Genomic DNA, 23,299 nt, shown 5'->3' with positions numbered 1-23,299 from the left:
CTTTCTCACCTAAACAGAGATTAAAATAAATAAAGTCTGGCAGGATATCTCAGTAGGTAACCTGCATGTTATCTAAGCATAAGGACCGGAGATTAATCCCCAGTACTCTATAGGGGAAAGGCTAGTTGTGTAGTGTGCATCTACTGTCTAAGCACTGGGGAGGCAGAAAAAGTAGGACCCCAGAAAGAAGCCAACCTAGTTGGGTCAGCGAGCCCTGTGTCCTGTGAGAGAGCCCTGTGGAGGAGTGTGAAGTGAGGGATGGCATGGAAGCTCGATCTCTGGCCTGCACATGCCTGTGCACCAGCAGGAACAGCACCCCAGGCTATATCTGCGTTCTACATGCATCATCTGTCTCTGTCTCTCTCTCTCCATGTTCATGGATGATCCTTCTGGACGTCCACTTACCAAAGTCAAAACTACCAAGGTCAAAGTTATGCTGATTTTTAAAAAAATGAGAACTTTTGGAAAGTCACTCGTCCAGCTCAGATTTTATAGCCCACATCCTCCTAGCCTAATTCAGAGACATCACTGATGAGACGCAGAGACTTTGATGTTGACACAACTACATGCATCCTTATTTTTGCCTCTGCATGTGAAAAAAAAGTCAGATATTTGAAATTTTTATATATCTTTTTTGAGTATCTTTGTATATTCAGTTTTATAAAGATAATAAAAGCTAGTTTACATACCAGTCAATCATAATTTTTCAGTGTGATGTTCAGGTGTTTGATTCCTGTGGTTAACCCATCGATTCCCTCTACCTTTAGTAGACATTTTCTCTAAGTCTGTGCTCCTTGGCATTATTTACTCATTCTACTAAGTAACTAAAATATGTGTTTATGAGAATATAAGCCTGATCTAGAGATTGGTAATAAGCATAACATCTGGAGACCGTCCAAATTCATTTTCTGTTAGAGACAAACCTGGCAGTTGACTTCACCTCTCCTAGCCTCAGTTTCCCATCTGTAAAGTGAAACTGGCATACTTCCTTTTTCACAGGATGCAGAGGAAATGTGAGTTGATACAGTGAAGAAAGGGCCTTTAGATGCCCAGGGCAAGGACCTGTCCCCTTGAGGCCATTGCACAGTTCCTTTGCATAGTTTTGTAGATTTCAGCCTCAGTAGTGGAGTAATGGCTCCTAGTGTTCCATTTTCTCTCTTACATAGTGTATGCCTTTCCTGCATGAAATCAAACAATAATCCCAGGAGCCCATTTTGCCCCCTTTTATAACTCCACAGTTTCATCTTAGAGAAAGCAGTTACCTTGTCCAAGACCAAGGACTAGAGCAGTTCAGATCTGACTTCTGAAGTCAAGCACTTAATGAGCTGTATGGGCCTTCCCCAGAAAAGGCCACAATGAAAATCAAACAGGGGGCTGGAGCTGACTCAGTGGTTAGGAGCACTTGTCCCTCTTGCCTGGGACCTGTTACATAGTAGCTCATATCCAGTCACCTCCCACTCACTAGAAAGATGATATTTCCATTTTACATGTCAGTTTGACATTAGATGTGAATATTTTTGCAAGACAGATAGAAACAGTGGCCTGACATCATCTGAAACAATGAAAGAAACAAAAATGGAGGTTCAGTTTGGAAACCGTGGAACTGAGTTTAGTAACTTGTGTGAAATCTCCACACAGCCTAGACATGTTGAAAAGATGCAGAGACTTCGGGGGAAGACACTCTGCCTTGTGACTGGCTGGCTTTTTTCTTCCCCAACACGTCTGCCTTCTCCCAAGTGCATTTGTTCCTGTGACAGCTTTACTGAGAAAGAGACACATGAGATCTTCAGGGATTTACTTTAGAGAAAGGAGAACAGCCCTTCCTGGGAGGCTTCGATGCTAATTATGCATCCGGAGCCCTTCTTTCCCCACATCCACCCACAGGCACACACTCTCCCTTCCCTTTCCTCTATCCTGGAAAATGACTTTGCTGCTAAATTTATTACAGACTTAATAAAGTTAATGTAATGTTAATCTGAACACATCCTGAGTGATCTCTGCTGGAACAATGAAGAACTAACTGTCCGTGTTTCCTCATGAAGGATTCTCCACTGGGTTTTAGTTTTAGCCTGGGCTGGAGATCAAACCCAGAGCCTTGTGGACACTCAGCAGCCACAGGCACACAGCACAGGTTTTGCTTTAGTTTTGAATGACAGTCGCATGTGGAATGTGTGTGCCTTCCCTTTGATGTTGGTTGGCGGTACACACCTGCCGGTGAGCTTCCGCCCAGTATTCTCAGTTTATTTATGAAACAGAATGTGAATTGTCGTTTGACTAGATAAGCATTGACAATGTTGGGTCATTTGTGACAGATTAATTTTGTTTTATTCTTTCGAACCCCTATTTTTTTTTATGTGTGTAATGTTCCCCTGCCTAGACCTGGTTAACCATTTCTGTGAGCAGATCCTCAACTTTTTACTTTGTCCCTACTTTCCTGTCCTAGCCCCATCCTCCCCTGGTGTCGACTCCGCCCCCTTGCAGCGCACAGGCAGCCAACACGGGCCACAGAATGCCGCCGCAGCCACCTTCCAGAGGGCCAGCTATGCTGCTGGCCCAGCCTCCAACTACGCAGACCCCTACCGACAGCTGCAGTATTGTCCCTCCGTTGACTCTCCATACAGCAAATCTGGCCCCGCCCTCCCACCCGAAGGCACCTTGGCCAGGTCCCCATCCATTGACAGCATTCAGAAAGACCCCAGGTGGGTAAAACCGTATTTCTTTACTCTGAGATGTATAAAGGGGTTTTATAACCTCGTTTCTTCTTGGCATGCTTTGACCTGTTATTGCCTTCTTGACAGTGGTTGAGAATGAAATGGTTGGCTTTTCTTGGGGTTTTACAATTTTTGTTTGATACGAACTATGGACACATAGGATGGACCTCTAATATCTCCTATGGGTCAACACCCAGAAGTAAAACATACTATTGTAAGAACAGCTTTGGGGGCCTATGGGTGTGTTGCCATCTGTTTTGATCTGGAGCTGTCTTCAGTGAAGTGGGAGCAGAGGGCAGGAGCTGGGCAGAGTTCTCGCCTGACCCTCAGTGTCCTGGTCCACATGTGTTAATGTCTGAGAGGAAGAGTTCGTTGCCAACCTTTGTCTTCCTTTTTATCAGATAAAGGATACTCTCCAAATCACTCTCAAATTTGAAAAGTCAGAAATTCCGTATTACTTTCATGTTCTAAGCCTGGACATACTAAGCTGGGTTGCTTATGGAATGGTAAGAGTTTCACTGTGTTAAAGAAATTGTTCCGTAAGGTGTGTCTCTTATTTTCTTGTTTCCAGTGGAGGTAGGGATTAGAGGATGGCCTGCTTCTGGACTTGTGGACTTCTCTGTGCGCACACATACAGATGTGTGTTCATAGTCATGTGTACATATACACACGCATATGTATGTAACCCACACCTGTGAACACTTAGATAGGCCAAAATTCTGGTATTTCTTCAAGGCAGGGTTTGACTGTGATGATATATTTGAAATTCATCTCCAAGCATTTTCTCTGACAGAGCACACAGCTTCTCATGTACTATATTGAGAATTTGCATGGTTTCTCTTCTAAAAAGAAATTGCTTCTCCAAACATGAAAGGCGAATGGAATCATTTCACAGTGTGCTTTGAGATAGCCGCCTCCATACAAATGAAACCCATGTGGAGGACCCTTGCTAAGCGTTGTGTTTGGTACAGTCTGCATTGTAAAGTTGAATTGGACCAAAGGCTCAGTTCTAACTACGGGAGATTGAATATATAGCTCGTCCACACTGCTCAATGCTAGTGTCTGGATTCTCAGGCTTTCACAGCAGTCAAAAGTCTTTGTACCGAAACTGCCCTTAATTTTTAAAGCATGTGTGGTTGAAACTTTCTTCAGAAAGTATTTTTATCACTCTTTATTTGGAAGTATTTTATTCTTAACCACCAAGTAAAAATATGTGGGAGTAAAAATTAGTGAAAACAATAGAGGTGTTCATACAGGGCACTGTACCAAACTTGACATTGCTTGACTTTAACACTGCATATTCAGCTTGCGGATATGTGTTTATATTGTATATTATATATTCCACTCCTCCTGTTGCTGTAGTAAAACACCAACCAAAAAGAGCGTGTGGAAGAAAAGGTTAATTTGCTTACACTTTTCAGTCATAATACATTATGGGGAAGTAAGGGCAGGAGCTTGAAGAAGACAGTCCTGCTTCCTGGCCCCCTGCTTCTTCACAGGTTAGGGTTTGGGTGGCTTCATTATGTAGCACAGAACCTCAGGCCTAGGGATGGTGCCACCCACAGGAGGCTCGGCCCCCTGCATCAGTTAATAATCTGGACAGTTTCCCAACACACACGCCCACACATCAATCTGATAAAGAGAGTTACTCAGCTGAGACTCTTTTATTCAGATGACTCTAAGCTGTGGCAGGTTGAGAGAGGGATGAACATACCGTCAGCTGAAGCAAGTGTCACTCTAGTCAAGTCTGTCTCTTAACTCACTATGTATTCTAAGTTAGCCTCAACCTCACAGTCTTCCCGCACAACCTCCTAAGTGCAAACATTATCAGCATGAGCTACCTCATTAGAATAAGATTTTATTTGCAATAAAAAGGATTTAAGTGTTCATAGTAAAGAAATTTGGCTTAATAAGAAACTAAATTTATATTTCTCTGGATGCAGCCTAGCTTCTGTGTTTTATACTGCATGGTAAAAGCACTTTATTTCAATAACTGGAATATCCTTCCTTTGCTATATTGCTGTCACTTTTATAGGCTTGTTTCTTTCTGTGTGGTGTCACAGCTCTTACAAGTTATGGATTTTGTCACTTATATTTATTGGGTGCCTGCTTTAAAGCAAAGAGAAAAACATCAAGAAGAAATGGTAGAATGAGTTAGAAAATATCTGCCACTAATCTTCTGGTACATGTTAAACTTTTATGTGGGTTAGTGCTATGCCGATTACAAGTTGATCTTTATTTTCAAGAATGCTATCTACTGGCCTTAGGTATGCATGTAAATTCTGAAAATTCCAGCATGCTAAGCATAAGTGTACAGATAAAATATAGGGAAAACCATGGCAAGGACCAAAATCAGATTGTTTCTTATTAATAAAAATAATATAGTAAAATAATTATATAAATATATATAAATATAAATAATACAATAAAATAATAGAAATAAGCAAAATAAAAGGCAAATAAACCCAGTAATATCTGGAATGAAGAATAAGATATAATAATGCTTTCTTGCAGGGTTTTCTTAAATCAAAAACTCTTGTTGTTATGAATTTAAAATCATATGACTCTAAGTCCAAAGTATTAACTTTATAGAGACATTTTATATTACCTTCAAATGATAATTTTTGGTTGCATCTAGCCATACGCTAGAGCAAAGATTTCTAACTTGAAGGCTCAGGAATATTTACTTTGTCACTAGAAGCTGTTGGCCAGAATCTTTTGAGCCTCTTGATTCTTTTCATGCTTTTATACATAGTATTCATTAGAATAGGAGGGATGTCTAGTTTGCAGCCTACAGCCCAGTGAGCTGAGGATAGCTATAGGTGCTGTCCCACGCACAGCCCATAAGCCTACTAGTGACATTATAAGAGCATTTTGTGATTTTAATTTTTCTTGAGCCAGCATGAGCAGTTGTTCCTTGTGTATTTTCTGTGGCTTCTTTGGAGGTGTGGTCAGCGGGTCTGGGCAGCTTTGTCGGAGAAGGGAGAATGAGGAAGCGGTTCAAGTGGTTCTAGCACAGCTATTGTGAGCCGTGTGGATTCGGCTTCAGTTATTCCACCTTTCCAGTGTCTGACTCTTTGATCTCAACAGAGACCGATTTCTTTTTCATTAAGGAGCTCTATATAGTATTATTCAGTAAGAAGTTTCCAGGCAAATATTGACTTTTTAACATAAGATTTTGAAGTCAAGGGAGTCTTACTTGCTATGTGTACTGAAGCCCCAGACACTGCTCCTGAGTGCTTGGGATTTCCTCCTGGATCGTGGGGAGCTCAGTCACAAAGATCTGGTAACAAGCTGAGCTCTCCTGCTTTTAACTGTAGACTCTACCAAATGCATAGGAACCTGTTACCCGATCAGATGGCAGCATCCAGTGTCCTTCTTAAAGTCAGACTTTTGGGGAAACTGGAGTTTTTACAGGTACAAAATTCATTTCTCAGCCACATTTGCTGAAGATTTTAATTTGTTTATAATTATATATTATTTTCTGTAGGATGTAAACCTCCTGACTATGGAAGGTATATGATACCAAATATTAAATTGTTTCTATAAGTATGTCATAAGTCACTTTTCTTTACCATCTTGCATTGAACAACAACGAAAAATGGAGCACTCAAAATATTTGTTTGTGTCAGACAAGAGGTAGCTGACTGTCAGTTGTTAACCAATGACAATTAATTTCCATTGCCTCTTGAAAAGCTTTGCAGCAAACTGAGGTCATTAACTTGGAAGTTCTGACACTGGCAGAAAGAAGATTAGCATTTCAAAGTCAGAACAACAATACATTTTCGCATGAGGTTTCACAGTACATGGCATATTATAACCAGGAAACCCCAGTAGCTGAGACTCTTCAATCTGCTGAGTATCATTCCTAACCACTTGAATGGGCTTGCTGTCCTGGGTATATGTTGTCAGATAGTAAATGTGTTAGGAGAACAACAACAAAAAGGATGATAGACAGACAGACAGGCTGACAGATAGATGGAGGAAGAATGGGAATAAGAAAAGGCATCAGGTAAAGCAGTGGGGCCAGTTACGTAAATGAGGCATGTTGATGGGTGAGAGGAAAGACTATCCACATATCTTTATTGTAATATCTTTATTGTATTGCAATCTCAGTTTTCTAAGACATTTTCATATTTGCTTTGTTCTTTTCTCCTTTGTGTTGTTTAAACTTCCATACTGGAGACTGTCGCCCGAACAGTTAGTGTGGGCCCCCCTTAGAAATAGGGTACCACACTGCTGATGCCCACACTGATAACTGGGCTATTGGTAAGAAGCCCTGAAGTATGGCTTTCAGTTCGCCACATGCAGCTGCTGTATACTAACGGGTGCTATTTTATGGGTGGGTCTCCTGACTTTCAAAGCTAGCCCAGTGGTCCCGGTATTTTTTTTGACTCCACGCATCAGTTCATTTTTGAAAGCTTTATGGGTGCCAACAGAGAGTGGCCACTCTTTCACCTTACACAAAAACATTCCCAATTGTATAAGACACCGGGGAAGAGAGACATGAAATAACTTTGAATGTAGGTCAGGTATTTCAATAGCATAAAAGTAGTCTTAAGAAAAAAATAGTTGGTTAAACATAGATGTTTGGAAACCACTGACTTAAAAGCCATGATAAGGAAGCAATTACTTATCTGGATGACAGAGTGATGTTAAAATAGTTTAAGATACTCTTATATATCCACCTCTGTGAATGTGAAAAGGGTAATGCTGTCTTTTTAATTGACTTACCTACATTGACAGTTTTGGGTATTCTTGATGAATAAATGAGAAGTAGAGTATTTCTTCTGAGAACATCTTATGCTCTCCCTTTAATCCTTTAAAAATCTATCAATGTCTACCATACCACATAAAATTAACAGTAATAAAGTCTGAGGTAACAAGCATTCAACATGACTCCCAGTAGCACTGCCTTCTGTTGTTTATATGTTGAGTCACCCTCATCCATGTTGAATTTGAGTGGGCCTGTGTGTGTAGCAGAATAATGAAGAGGGGAAGTTGGTGGGTTGTGAAAGCAGAAAGCAACTCAGAATGCTAGGGACCTGCAAGCCGTGCTGTGAGCCAAGTTGGAAGGTCACTGCCAGCTGAGCCTTTGGGTTTCCCAGCTTAGCTCTCAGACATGGTGGAACAGAGATGATCAACCCCGATGCCTCTTGTCCTGGTTCCCTGTGCAGATACACAGCGAAGTTAATAACTAATGTGATTGCTGTTTTCAGTCATTGAGTTATAGCGTGAGTTGGTAGACTGAACCTAAGTGACCTTCTCAACAAACCACCAACCTTTCCTGAAACCTTTTACCCTTTGCTATTCAAAGGGGACTAGCCAAGAAGTAGGCACAACTAACATGTTCAGCAAAACACGAATGGGTGAACAAAATACAGGATATACACACCATACTCAGTATAGGTATGGAATGAAGTATAGATATATTAAAATGTGGAGGAAACTTAAGGACATTTTTAGTGACATAAGCCCTATATATGATGGCAGATATTCTTTAAAATATTATAAGGCAACACGAGTATCAAATTCAGGTAGAATGGTGGCTACTAGGGTGTGTGGGAGAATGACGATTGATATTTAATGACCATCGTCTTTATGTTTGGGATGACAATTTACTAGAAGCGTACTGTGAAGGGTGTTTGCACAGTTCGTGAATGTGCTTAATTGCACTAGCCTTGAAATAGTTAGAATGGTAATATCACAGTATATTTGATAGGGGCAAAATGTAAACGAGGGGTCTGGTAGGATGGAGCTGAGCCAGTAAAGCGCTTCTTGCCCAACCATGAGGATCTTATCCCCTATTCTCTGTGTAAAGCTGGATGTGGTGGACTGTCCCAGCACTGGCAAGGTAGACAGGATTCCTGGCACTTGCGGACCACCCAGCCTAGCCAAATTGATGCATTTCAGATTCAGTGAGAGACTTTGCTTTAAAAAAAGCACTGAGGTCCACAATTGGAGAGATGGCTTGGTAGCTAAGAGTGCTTATTCTTTTTCTGGATGACTCAAGCTTAGTTTCCGACAACCACATCAAGAAGTTCATAATCTCCTTTAACTCCAGTTCTAGGGGATCCAATGTCCACCCGTGTCCACAGGCATTTGTACTCACCTGGTGCACGTAAAGTCATATAGGCACACACACACACACACACAGGGGGGAGGGCATTACTTCTTATAGATAGATATACGAGCAGGATAAAGAAGCCAGAGAGAGAAAGAATAAATGAGGCATGCTTATAGATCCTGGCTATGACTGTTTTCCAGGCTGTGCCTTCCACTACTTTGTAGGAAATGGTAAAAAGCCTGTGGAGGTTACCACAGCATTTTTGCTTTGCACTACTCCTCAAATGGGCCACTAAATTCTATAAACATATTATAGTAATACATTGCCTAATTACAATAACTATAATACTATGTTAAAGAATGAATGTAAAGTAGATTTTTAAAGTAGATGTCATATTATTCCATAGAACAAAACGATTTATTCATACTGCTTGAGAATTAGCATCTTTATGATGATCAATTTTAGGTATTTTATTCTTTTACCCAGAAAATATTTACTGAACAAACCATCAGACACTGTTTTGGATATTGAAAAACATTTACATTAGGTAAATGAGGTGAAAATAGTGACTAGGAAATAAATAGGAAATAGCTATGCTTAAAATCATATAAACTTTAAATTGAATGTAAATGAAAACTTATCTCTTACATTTTTATTTAAAATTACCCTTACTAACTGCTTGTGCCAACCAGTACATAATTCTGTTTAATAACATCAGCCTTTCTCATACTACCTTTTGGCTTAAGAGCCACAGTTCCGGCTTGTGATTTTTGACTCAGTTAGTTGATTTCCACTCAACCCAAGGACAAGGCAACAAATCACCACAAAGGCCCCAAATCATCAAGTTTTCAACCAAAACCAAGGAATCCAATAGAAAGTCATCCTGTCCTCCCAAGAGCCAAAAGGACCCTTCTCTGTCTCTTCACAAAGACGTTGCTGTGATTCAGGCCAGGCCTGTTATATTGGAAAAGAACTCATTAAGGTAAATGAAGTACTTCTGACATTGCAGGGTGGAGTATCATAATGCCTGCGTCTTTAGATAAGGTGTTCTGTTTCTGTCGGGGCCTCATTGTCCTCTGTTTTGAGGATGACTGAAATATTTAAATTTGTCATGAATCAGATTGAAAGTAACAGAAAATGACAATGTTAATATTGTAAATGGAGCTTTAGTAGCATGAATAATGCGTGTCTGTGAAGCAATGTGTAAATATTTTTCAGGACACATCTAAACAAATATTCACAGACACTTAAAACACATATACAGAAACATAGAACAGACACATGCACATACACACAAATTGGAGCTGCTTCTGTCTGTATAGCTTTAAATCCAACCCTAACTCTAAGGACAAGGCACCAAATCATCACAAATAACACGTTTGTGTTCTTCAAAAGCAATACAGTTGTAGTTTTATTACCGACATCATTGGTTTACATCATTTAAAAAATGGAGGCGAATTGGGTAGTGTAGAAGAATCCCTTTGGCCCCTGGGCCGGTGCTGTGCATTTGCCATTCCAGCCCAGGCTTCAGGCTGAAGTGTCTCTGTGTCATGTGCTGCATTAGCTCATTCTGCAGAGCGAACACTTAACAAATTGCAGGGAATGAGAATGCACTGCAGCAAGCTCAGTCAATAGGAGCTTGTTATAAGTTTCCAGAGAGGTATGAAAGAGACAGGAAATGGGCTCAGCAGCCTCAGCCAGGACGGCCTCATTGAAAACCAGTTCACAGGCTCAGATACAATAGAAGCTTTTGGGGCCTGGGCAGGAACTCTGAGAATGGTGCTGCGGATAAAATGTGTCCTGCACTGGGCCTTGCTGAAGCCTGTGGCGAGAGGTCTAGGCACCTCTGCCCCGGCTCTGCCACCACGCTGCTCCCTTTCCCCTCCTCTTTGTCTTAGTTCTGCTCACTGGGGCTATTAATGGAAAAGATTAGGGTCTGCCTTTATGTGCAGAACTCTACAGCGCTTTGAGTTCTGCCTTGCTCAAGAGATGTGCTGTGGACTTAGTACCATCTTCCAAATTCCTGTGATGAAGTCTTAACCCCTAGACTCACAATATGTTAGAAGCAGGTGGGCGATTAAGGTAAATTAAGAGTGCTGTGCTGAGACCTCTCATCCTATAGGACTGGTGAGAAAGACTATACACACAGTGTAAATCCAGCCATGTGCAAATTGAGGAGAGAGGCCTCAGAAGGGAGCCTCTGCCAGGACCTTGACCTTGGGTTACAGCCTCCAAAGCTGTGAGAAACCGAGAGTTACATTGTGAAATGGCATGAATCATTTTATCACCACAGCCCAAGCTGCGTTGGGCAGCCATGGCAGTGCATAGATGGACAGTGGATTTTCAGTGACTGCATCATCTGCCTGGTGCTGTGCCAAGTTCTCTTTGGGCAGCATAAATGCGAAAGCTTTCAGCTGTGATGGGACTCTATAGAGCTATACCCTCAAGACGTAGGGTAGTGTGGGTCTGTGGTTGTGACAACTTCTCTGGGAAGGCCAATGTGAGGCTGGCCTAGCTGGCGCAACATTTTCTTCAGACAGATGTGGCTTTTTTGAAGATTAATGTAGTGTAAAGTTTAAAGTATATGTGCAAGTCCATATAGATCCATTTATTAGCTCTAAAAAATTTTGAAAATGAATATATAGTTTCCATAAAAATGAGATTTGAAAATGGGCAGCTCTATAATTTTCAATATATATATACACATACACACACCTGTATACTTGTGTGACTGGGTGTGCAGATGTGTAAATGACCCTGATGTATGGGCATGCCAGTCACAGAAGTGAATTGATTTCTAGAAATTAATAATCACTTCATCGCTTAAGATTTAAAATCACTGAAAAACTATTCGGTCCACCATATTTTGGATTTTGTACCAAAACATATTTTACTCACATGAGTTCTGGGTTTGCCCTTCAAAGTGCAGGCTTGAGCCTCAGTGCTGGCAGGAAAATTAGAATCCCAGGCCCTACTCCCTGCCTCTGACACCACGATCTATGTTTTAAAAGACCCCAAAGTGAGAGCTGGGCATGTGGCGGTCATTGTCACTCATTCTATCAGAACCACCTCCCAAGCACTACAACGAGTTTATTGCAGAAGCCAAAATCAAACAGTGACATTAACATGTCACTCTGATTGGACCATGTTAAATGTGCCGGTATTATATTGCAGTGTTTTGGCAGAATAAAGTGTTAGGATTGTTTTATTTTTATAGACTTAGAGTGTTTCTTAATTGACATAAATGTCTGAATTTGAGAAGCCAGGTGTTTCATGAAATTCATATTATGATCAACAAAACTCACTCATGTAAACTCACCATTTAAAATAGCAGAGTATAGACTTTTATTTATTTATTACAATTTATTTACTTTGTATCCCAGTGGTAGCCCTCTCCCTCATTCCTTCCCAATTCTGCCTTCTCTCCTTCTTCTCCTCCCATTCCCTTCCCCCAGTCCACTGATAGGGAAGGTCCTCCTCCCCTTCCATCTGACCCTAGCCTACCCAGTCTCATCAGGATTGGCTGCATTGTCTTCCTCTGTAGCCTGGCAAGGCTGCACCCTGCTCAGGAGGAGGTGATCAAAGAGCTAGCCACTGAGTTCATGTCAGAGACTGTCCCTGTTCCCCTTACTAGGGTACCCCTTGAACACTGAGCTGCCATGGGCTACATCTGAGCAGGGGTTCTAGGTTATATCCATGAATGGTCCTTGATTGTAGTATCAGTTTCAGAAAAGACCCCTGTGCCCAGATATTTTGGTTTCATTGCTCTCCTTGTGGAGCTCCTGGCTCCTCCAGGGCTTTCTATCTCCCTCTTATTTTATAAGATTCCCTGCACTCTGCCCAAAGTTTGGCGATGAGTCTCAGCATCTGTTTTGATACCTTGCTGGGTAGAGTCTTTCAGAGATCCTCTGTGGTAGGCTCCTGTCCTGTTCCCTGTCTTCTCCTGCATCTGATGTCTATCCTGTTTGCCTTTCTGAAAGAGGACTGATCATCTTTTTTTTTATTTTATTTTTTTCTTATCAGTTACATTTTATTAACTCTGTATCCCAGCCGTGTCCCAATCCCTCATTCCCTCCCAGTCCCTCCCTCCCTCCCTCATCTCCACTGATGGGGGGGGGCCTCTTCCCCATTCATCTGATCCTGTTTTATCAGGTATCTTCAGGACTGGCTGCAAAGGCCTCCTCTGTGGCCTAACAGGACTGCTCCTCCCTTGGGGTTAGGGAGGCCAAAGAGCCAGTCATTGAGTTCCTGTTAGAAATAGTCCTTGTTCCCCTCTCTTTGGGAAACCAATTGCTTACTGAGCTACCACAGGCTACATCTGAGCAGAGGTTCTAGGTTATAGCCATACATGGTCCTTGGTTGAATGTCAGTCTCAGAAAAGACCCTGTGCCCAGATATATTTGGTCCTTGTGGAGCTCCTATCCTTTCCCCATCAGACTAATTCCCCTTCTTTCTTATGAGTCCCTGTACTCTGCCAAAGGTTTGGTGATGTGTCTTTGCTTTGAAAACACTGCTAGTTAGAGTTTTTCAGAAGCGCTCAGTAGACTCCTGTCATACGTTCAATGCACATCCCATCTGTCTTTCTAAAGGAGGATTGATCATCTTACCCCATGTCCGCTCTCTTGATCTTCTTTTTTAAGTGTATAGATTTCATTATGTTTATCATATCTTATAGGTCTATATAAGTGAGTATATACCGTGTTTGTCTTTCTCCTTCTGGGATATTTCACTCAGAATGATCTTTTCTAGATCCCACCATTTGCCTGCAAATTTCATGATTTCCTCCTTTTTGATTGCTGAATAGTATTCCATTGTGTAGAAATACCACAATTTCTGTACCCATTCTTCCGTTGATGGACATCTGGGTTGTTTCCAGGTTCTGGCTATTACAAATAAAGCTGCTATAAACATGGTTGAGCAAGTATCCCTTTTGTGTACTTGAGCAAACTTTGGGTATGTACCTAGCAGTGGTATAGCTGGGTCTTGAGGAAGCACTATTCCTAATTGTCTTAGAAAGCACCAGATAGATTTCCAGAGTGGTTGTACAAGTTTACATTCCCACCAGCAGTGGAGAGCGTTCCCCTTTCTCCACAACCTCTCCAGCATGTGTTGTCACTTGAGTTTTTCATCTTGTCCATTCTGATGGGTGTAAGGTGATATCTCAGGGTCATTTTGATTTGCATTTCCCTGATGGCTAATGAGGATGAGCATTTCTTTTAGTGTTTCTCTGCCATACGATATTCTTCTGTCGAGAATTCTCTGTTTACCTCTGTTCCCCATTTTTTAATTGGGTTACTTGGTTTGCTGTTTTTCAGCTTCTTTAGTTCTTTGTATATACTGGATATTAGTCCTCTGTCAGATAAAGGGTTAGTGAAGATTCTTCCCCAATCTGTAGGCAGTCGTTTTGTTTTGATGATGGTGTCCTTTGCTTTACAGAAGCTTTTCAGTTTCATGAGGTCCCATTTATTGATTGTTGCTCTTAGAGCCTGGGCTGTTGGTGTTCTGTTCAGGAAGTTGTCTCCTGTGCCAATGAGTTCTAGGCTGTTCCCCACTTTTTCTTCTAAGAGATTTAGAGTATCTGGTCTTATGCTGAGGTCTTTGATCCACTTGGACTTTAGTTTTGTGCAGGGTGATAAATATAGATCTATTTTCATTTTTCTGCATGTGGACATCCAGTTGGACCAGCACCATTTGTTGAAGATGCTATCTTTTTTCCATTGAATGGTTTTGGCTTCTTTGTCAAAAATCGAGTATTCTTAGGTGTGTGGGTTTATTTCTGGGTCTTCTATGCGGTTCCATTGATCCTCCTTTCTGTTTTTATGCCAATACCATGCAGTTTTTACTACTATTGCTCTGTAGTACAGCTTGAGATCTGGGATGGAGATACCTCCAGATGATCTGTTGTTGTACAAGATTGTTTTGGAGATTCTGGGTTTTTTGTTTCTCCATATGAAGCTGAGAATCTTTTTTTCGAGGTCTGTAAAGAATTGAGTTGGTATTTTGATGGGAATTGCATTGAATCTGTAGATTGCTTTTGGCAGGATGGCCATTTTCACAATGTTAATACTACCAATCCATGAGTACGGGAGATCTTTCCATCTTCTGATATCTTCTTTGATTTCTTTCTTCAGAGACTTGAAGTTTTTCTCAAACAGGTCATTCACTTGCTTGGTTAGTGTCACCCCAAGGTACTTTATGTTATTAGTGGCTATTGTGAAGGGTGTTGTTTCCCTAATTTCTTTCTCGGCCCTTTTGTCTTTGATATACAGGAGGGCTTCTGATTTTTTTGAGTTGATTTTGTATCTTGCTCCTTTGCTGAAGGTTTTTATCAGCTGGAGGAGTTCTCTGGTTGAATTTTTGGGGTCGCTCATATATACTATCATTTCATCTGCGAATAGTGACACTTTGACCTCTTCCTTTCCGATTTGTATCCCCTTGATCTCCTTTAGTTTCTTATTGCTCTGGCTAGGACTTCAAGTACTATGTTGAAGAGGTATGGAGAGAGTGGGCAGCTTTGTCTTGTCCCTGATTTCAGTGGGATTGATTTAAGTTTCTTTCCATTGAGTTTGATGTTGGCTATCGGCTTGCTGTATATTGCCTTTACTATGTTTAGATATGTGTCTTGTATCCCTGATCTCTCCAATACTTTAAACATGAATGGGTGTTGGACTTTGTCAAATGCTTTTTCTGCATCTAAGGAGATGATCATGTGGTTTTTCTTCTTCAGTTTGTTTATGTGGTGGATTACATTGATGGATTTCTGTATGTTGAACCACCCTTGCATGGCTGGGATGAAGCCTACTTGGTCATGGTGGATGATATCTTTGATGTGTTCTTGGATTTGGTTTGCAAGTATTTTATTGAGTATTTTTGCATCAATGTTCATAAGAGAGATAGGTCTGAAGTTCTCTTTTTTTGTTGGGTCTTTGTGTGGTTTAGGTATCAGGGTGACTGTCGCTTCATAGAATGAGTTTGGTAATGTACCTTCTGCTTCTATTTTGTGGAATAGTTTGAGGAGAATTGGTGTTAGCACTTCTTTGAAGGTCTGGTAGAATTCCGTGCTGAAACCATCTGGCCCAGGGCTTTTTTTGGAGGGGAGACTGTGAATGACTGCTTCAATTTTCTTATGGGATATAGGGCTATTCAGTCTTTCTACCTGATCTTGACTTAATGTTGGAAGATGGAATCTATCAAGAAAATTAGGACTGATCATCTTACCCGGGGTCCTCCATCTTGTTTAGCTTCTTTAGGTGTACAGATTTTAGTATGCTTATCCAATATTTTATGCCTAATATCCACTTATAAGTGAGTATATACCATGTGTGTCTTTTTGCTTCTGGATGATCATTTCTAGTTCCCAACATTTGCCTGCAAATTTCATGATTTCCTTGTTTTTAATTGTTGAGTAGTATTTCAGTGTGTAAATGTACCACAATTTCTGTATCCATTCCTCATTTAAGGGATATCTGGGTTGTTTTCAGATTCTGGTTATTACGAATAAAGGTGCTATTTTTAAGGTGTATTTTACCTACTAAAATTTTATTTTTCTTGCCTTTCAAAGGGTTCTATGTTCCCATCTCCCTTTCCCTAGCCAAATCCTTTAAATATCTCTTTCTTCCCCTATTGAACCATTCTTAGTTTGATGAGGGAGCTTTGAACTCATCTCAGAATTACTTATACTTGCTAAAGCCGTATTATTTCTATAGTGCTTCGTTGTGCTCCTTGACCTTACGCCATGCCCTTGGCTTTCATCAGTCTCAGTGAAATTGCTACATCCAGTCTCCTCTGATTACATCTAAGCAGTAGCATCTCTCTCCACTCTGAGATCCCTCAATCTGGGCATGGACACTTCCTGCATTGTCATTCTTCACAATCTGTATGAAGCATTTTGTCTTATCTCCCATGAGATAGATGCTTCTCAGGAAAGTCCATCATCTCTCTTATCACCATGTAAAAACATTCAAGTCGATGTCTTTGGCCAAGTATATCTATCATATTGTAACCTGCAATTTCTTGTTAGAATTGCAGAATCCCATATCTACTTCCAGACCTATAGACCAAAATCCTCATAACACCATCTTGTTTTACATTAAATTTTAAGAAGCTTCAACTGAAAAAGAAAATCACTATTGCCCAGCCCCCTTCTTTTGAATTATCAGTAGAAGGTAGCAACACACACACACACACACACACACACACACACACACACCTGTGTATCTTATTAGGGTAGTGAGCACCTTTGATTTGTTTCTTAGGAACAAAGCCTGATGTGCAAACAGCTGATTTTGACCTTGTAAGAGAAAAGAGAAATGCAGACGCACCTAGAAGAAAGCAGCCATGCAAGCTGTGTTGTTAGACTAAATGTTCTCAGGGGTTAGCAGCAGGAGACAAGTCCTTGAGTTATAATGAACAACTCTCAGGCTGAGGTAGAGTACCTGAGAGTAAGAAGACTCTTGTTCAACAGCTGATTTGAGTTTTCAGTCCCAAAAAGCCTCTTCCAAGTCCGTGTCACAATGGCCCTGCACTGTCTTCACAGATAGTGAGTACTCTTTCCCACGATTGATAACCATTGATAACCGCTTTACATGAACAGCATTTCAAAAACACTTGAATATGTAGAAAATAAAAATAGGAATATGGGTTGAAAACCAACCTGTCCTATTGTAGAGCATTCATTCACAGAAATAAAAACCATCTCAACATAAAGTTATATTTTTGATAAAATTGTACTATTTGTTTCATAATTATATACCAAAATATTATGGATTACTACATGTATTTGTTCAGTTGTATACTATTATTCACAATAATCACTTCATTCAAAAATTAACAATTATATCTTTAGTGTCAGGAGAAATGAATTATACATCTATATGTATGGGTATGTATTTTAAAATGAATTATCAGAGTACACTTTTTAAATTAAATTTTTATTTTTTTATATTAATTACAGTTTCTTCAGTTTGTATTCCAGCTGTAAGCCCCTCCCTCATTCCCTCCGAATCCCACCGTCCCTCAGTCCCTCATCTCCTCCCATGCCCCTCTCCCAGTCCACTGATAAGGGAAGTCTTCCTCCCCTTCCATCTGACCCTAGCCAATCAGGTCTCATCAGGACTGGCTGCATTGTCTTCCTGCATTGAGCAGGCCTGGTAAGGCTGCTCCCCACTCAGGGGGAGGTGGTCAGAGAGCCAGCCACTGAGTTCATCATGTCAGAGAGAGCCCCTGCTCCCCTCACTAGCAGAATACACTTTTAATCATCTCAAAGAGATAAAACATGGAGGTTTCTTTAATATGTGGAAACACATCATAATCTACATTTTACTGGGTCAAATTCTGACTCTTTCATTAGGCCTATAAAGAAAAATAAAACTTTGAAGGCTTCCATTAGGCTTCACCTTTGCGCCAGTTTCTAAGAAATAAGAAAGGAAACAGTCTCAGCTCCTTTCAAACCCCAGTTCAGGCAGAAAGGGGTCAGTTCTTCAGCTACAGACTTTGATTTCCATTTAAGGCTTTTACTCTTTAGAAAAACAGAATAATGTGTTGGGTTGAAAGCAAGAAAAATAAAGCTTGGCCTTGAAGTTTTTGAGAAATCAGTACCCATTCCTTAGCAGAATTTAAACATAAACTATTTTAGCCTCAAAACAAATGGTTTCTTTCAATTAATACACAACCAATGAAGATGTCTGGAGTGCCTTCGAAACAATGGCTGACTATACACTTTCCTACCCTGGTACTCTTCACATTCAATGGCACACTGCCGAAGCCATGACACACCGCCCTTGAATGGAGAAATGCTGGGCATTTCCTCTTTTAAGAAAGCCAGAGTTCTCCTCTGCCAGTAACCTGAAGTGCCCTGGCCTTGTTAGAAGAGATGCCATCTAGTGTCCCATTATTTGCCAAAGCAAAGAAGCCAGGGGAAATACTTTCAGATATCTCCCCACTTTTTTGTCCAGGCAGAAGCCAGGCTTTCTGATAGCTCTTGCAGCTAAAGGGGTAACTTCCTTTGGTAATTTTTAACAAGAACTAACTGGGCCTGTGATCACTTACTTAAAGGTTGCCATGCTGTTTCAGTGTTCAGACACCTAGGAATGTGTTCTGTTGCATGGTGGTGTTGTGATGGGGCAGTGATCTTTGTGACTGGTTTAGGTCCCGTTGGGGTTTGTCATGTAAATCTCAGGAAACTGTTACCAGGATTTATTGGAAATCTTCATATACCTAGATCAAGTGCAGATATTCCAGACTCTGGAGACAACCCAGACCATGGTCAGAACATATCTAAGACAGTAAAGCTCAGCATCTCAAATATTTGACCTTGTTCTAGAGAAAACTGTATGAAGGTAAGCAGTTGGAAGGTAAGCAGCCCTCATAGGAGGCTCATGACGAGTTTCCCACAAAGTGAAAGTACTATAGGTTCCAATGATGGGTCAAGCGCCCAGTGTGGAAGACACCAATATGGAGGGAGGGTACTCTATAGAGTCCAGTTTTCATCTTGACATTGTTCTGGTGAGTTTTGACCTTTTGAGGTGTGTAATCAGATGTCATTATCATACTTCCAATCAGGGCCCCAAGGGGTAGGAAATGGACCCGAGCTTTGTGACGTTCATATCATCCTCAGGATCAGACATGAGAGAGTTGTGTGTCAGCTAAAATCCACATCCACAATCTTTAGGGAATACTTAGAAGGAACCGCACCTGTACACACATGAGCATATATTGTATGATTAGTTCTCCCATCTCTTTAAAGTACATCAGTCTGCTGGTACCCACTCCCTGTCTTCCTCTGTCAACTCAGCACTTTGCATCTCTTGAGCTTCCACAGGTCCAGCTTACATCATTTCAAGGTGACATGTGTTTATAAGGCTATAATGTGGAATGGCTTTGCACAAATAATGGGAATTTCCTAAGTAACAAAGTATGAAGGCATGAGAGACAAAGTTGTTATTGTGTTTCTTGCCTACTGGATGCCTTCTGAACTGTTGAACTCTGTCCAGGGCCAGCTAGGCCCGACTTAGAGCTATGACTAGGGTACTGGGCCATCGGACATAGTGCAGTTCCAGAGAATGCGACATGGCCTTGACCTAATGACCTTCATTACTGATGTGGCTACAGGTGACAAAAAATGCAAAGTTAGATTTCTTTCTAGCATAACAGCATATGTTTCTGTCTCTTACGTTTTTGCATTGTTTTGTAAAATGCTAGTCATTTTATGTTGGTTTTTCTAATAGCTGAAACTGTTTTGATTCTGTGTCTCTTGGTGGCAGGTTCATTGTCAGTTTGATTGTATGTTTCATGCTATTGGAAAGATGATAAAGCTATGTTTTAGAAAGCTTTGTTGAGCTCTGTATATTTTCAAAGAAAGGAAGGATAAGAGGCCTAAGTTTTGAATTTATTAAAAATATAATCTGTGGTATACTTGTTTTGAAAACATCTTCATGCTTATGAAACTAAAGAACAGATTACATAAATCAATGTTAAGTTCTGTTAGTCCATTCTTGGGAATTGGTGTCATTTTAATATTGTTGAATATTAAACAGGTCTTGTTTTCAGTGTTGCTCTAGCATTACTTTTTCCTTTTCAGTAACTCAACTGATTAAATGTTTAGTATTCTGCTCTATTCCCTCACCCACAGAGCTTTTTTGAAAACCATGACATAGTCACGTGTTTGTTTAAGAGCACCAATATTTAGATAAATAAAAATCCTAATGGAAAAGGCAAAATTGAAACAACTGTTCTTCTGTGCATGAAAGTGAAAGGTATTATTTCCCAACGAACATCACTATTTCTGCCATAATCTGTCATCTGGATCTATACAAACTAACAGAAAAAAAAGTTAGATAAAACGTTGTGTTTGAAATTGATTTAATTTACTTTTGATTTGGTTGGCCTCACCACTTGGCCCATGCCAGTTAGATGCAATTAAAGCAATTGCTATGGCCAATGAGCAAAGATACAAACACTCTATAGAGTGGTCAGAAGCCCTCAGCAGAGTTCCCAGTCCAATCTCTGAAGTTTCGGGTCAGTGAGGGGTACCTTGCCATTTCTATTCCAGGCAAGAAGCATCCCTAAAAGCTCCATGGAAATTGAGAGCACCTGATCCGTCGCAGAGTCAGATGTGACCTACAACAGGCATTCTTAGTGTATAAAAAATCCAATGCAATTACAGATTTACTCTGTGCTTTTCTACACTTAGAACTTGCCTCATAGCCTGTCGGTTTTATATACATAGTACATAGGCATTCGCAAGGTGGCCAAGGAAAGGCATGCCTGAACAGAAACCTAAATAAGAGGTGAATACAGTCCAGCAGAAACCTGGGGTTAACAACAAATGGGAAGCCAACATGCCAAATCCCTGAGAAACCGCAACAAAGAAGTCTGGAAGTCTGGAAATGGCAACCTGGGCAAATGGGGCAAGAAATGTAAAAGAGTTTCTTTCAAGGCACAGTTGTGGGGTGATCCTGTTAAGACTGGGTCTGTGAAAAATTGGATGGAGAAGCATTCAGCATTTTTACAGATACGGATATTAGATTTTAAAGGATCATTGGGGCTTTGAGAGAAAATGATGTCAAATGGGGTTAGGGGCAGGGATACCTTGTAGAGGACCCTACAGACCCAGATTGTAAGGAAGTGGTCCAAGCATGAAGTTAGGGGGAAGAATGCTTATCAGAAGTCTTCCCGATGGTGAGTGCTCTCTGTCACGAACAATTCCACATTTGGCTAAGGCTGAGGATCTGGCTTGCTTCCATGTATGTGGACCTATCTGCATTGCCCACGTGGCACGCCTGGGTTGGCTACCCAGAGGCTATTTAAGCTGTGGGCTAGCTTTCCCCAGGGTCCGAGGATTGTTCAAGGTTCCTGAATAAACTGCATTGAAAAAAAAAAAAAGAAGTCTTCAAATTTGGAATTACTGAAGGTGGAACACACAGAGTTCCCTGATAAATTTAATTGGGCATTCTCAGAGAAAAGGACTAGGATAGCTACAGTATTGTTAACCTGACAAGCTGGGAAGAATCTTGTTTCTCAATGAGCCATTCCAGATGACATCCAGTTTAGGTGGCAAGGGAAGGAGCAGGATGGAATGGTGAGGGCTTGCCCATTTCTAGCCAAGTATAGATGTGGGCCCAAAGCTCAGATCACAGACAATGCTGGAAGAAAGCCTGGGTTCCCATCCTGTGATTCCACATGGTTCAGATCCTGGTCTGAGATTTTTTTTGCCCACATTGTAGCAGTTCTATGATTCCTAATAAGGTAGGCACTATTCTTATCCTATGTGACACTTGAGCAATCTCCTCAAAGCTGGCAAGCCGCTTTGAACAGAGGAAAATTTGGCAGAGAAAGCTGAAGTGATGCCAACCGTGAAAAGAGGGGATCAAAGAGGGTGCTCGACCGTGCAAAGAAAGGAAAGAAAACAGGTAGACAAAGGACAAACCTGGGTCAGCTGCTGCTGTGCCAGCTAGTACGAAGGTTGACAGTAAGTTGCTGGAGTCTGCAAGCTTTAGCTCTGAGATCTGGGGAAGTAAATCTCAGGCTGCTGGACTTACCAGAATATGAAGGTGAAAAATAAAGACCTCAAGTGTAGTGACATTTGGAAACCAGTACAGTGTACCTTCAGGAATATGGACTGTCTTGGTTCAAATCTGTTCATCTGGCTGCTGTGATCTTGAACTATTTACCTTATCTGCCATAGTTGTTCATATTATAATATGATGGTAATAAATCTCATGCCCTATTATTAGTCATAAAATTGTGGTGTTACTATATGCAAAATGCGTAAAGCAATGTCCGACATGTGTGTGTGTGTCTATGTATGTGTATGTATCTATCATTATCAATACAGCATTGTTATCATAGGCATCCTAAAGGTTAGACTGGGAGTTGGGGGAGGTAAGTAGTGAGAGAGAGAGAGAGAGAGAGAGAGAGAGAGAGAGAGAGAGAGAGAGAGAGAGAAGGATCCAGACCTTGATTATAGCTAGCTGACTCAGCCTAGGCAGGGGAAAACCAGGATCTGAAGAGTAGCAAATAGAACACAGATCTGTCAGCATACAAAGGAATTCTTTTGGGTTAATAGAGAAGGAGCTGGACTCCCTGAGTCCTCACAGCCAGGAGAAATGAGCTCAATCAGAAGTTCTGCCCAAGAGAAACTTCCTTAAGCATCCCTGAGATGCTCCAAGCATCTTACATGTGTTTCTTAGCGGACAGACAACACTTAATCAAACTCCTAAGTCTAGGGCTCTTCAGCTCTGACAGGGCCTTTGATGCAAAGAAACATTACGATCTACACTAGAGATCTTGGGCTCTTCAAACAACCGAGGAAAGGGCCTCTTGACATTCCCACCTTTGAATAGATCCTCAAGTAACCTTGATAATACATGTACTATTTAAAAGTGTGTCACTATAAAGATGGTTTTAAGTGTACTTATAATTAGCACAAAAATGTACTTTAAGTGGAGAAAAATACCATATAAAACTAAATAAAGGGTAATTTAGAGTTTATTACAGGTTGTCTTAGTTAGGGCCACTATTG

General features: G+C 40.9%; 1 protein-coding gene across 4 annotated transcripts in view; it reads left to right on the top strand.

The window, feature by feature from the left end:
* The window catches only part of Ctnnd2 (catenin delta 2), an 896,229-nt gene that overhangs the window by 538,024 nt on the left and 334,906 nt on the right, over positions 1-23,299 (top strand). For all 4 annotated transcript variants that reach the window (XM_060380401.1, XM_060380399.1, XM_060380400.1 and 1 more), the window contains one exon: positions 2,444-2,699. In XM_060380401.1, coding sequence (XP_060236384.1) covers positions 2,444-2,699 — 256 coding nt within the window. The remainder of the gene's footprint in view (positions 1-2,443; positions 2,700-23,299) is intronic.

The sequence above is a fragment of the Meriones unguiculatus genome, chromosome 3 (assembly GCF_030254825.1).
Source record: "Meriones unguiculatus strain TT.TT164.6M chromosome 3, Bangor_MerUng_6.1, whole genome shotgun sequence".
Lineage (NCBI taxonomy): Eukaryota > Metazoa > Chordata > Mammalia > Rodentia > Muridae > Meriones > Meriones unguiculatus.
Note: the sequence above shows the minus strand (reverse complement) of the source record. Positions and strands in the feature narration are given on the sequence as shown.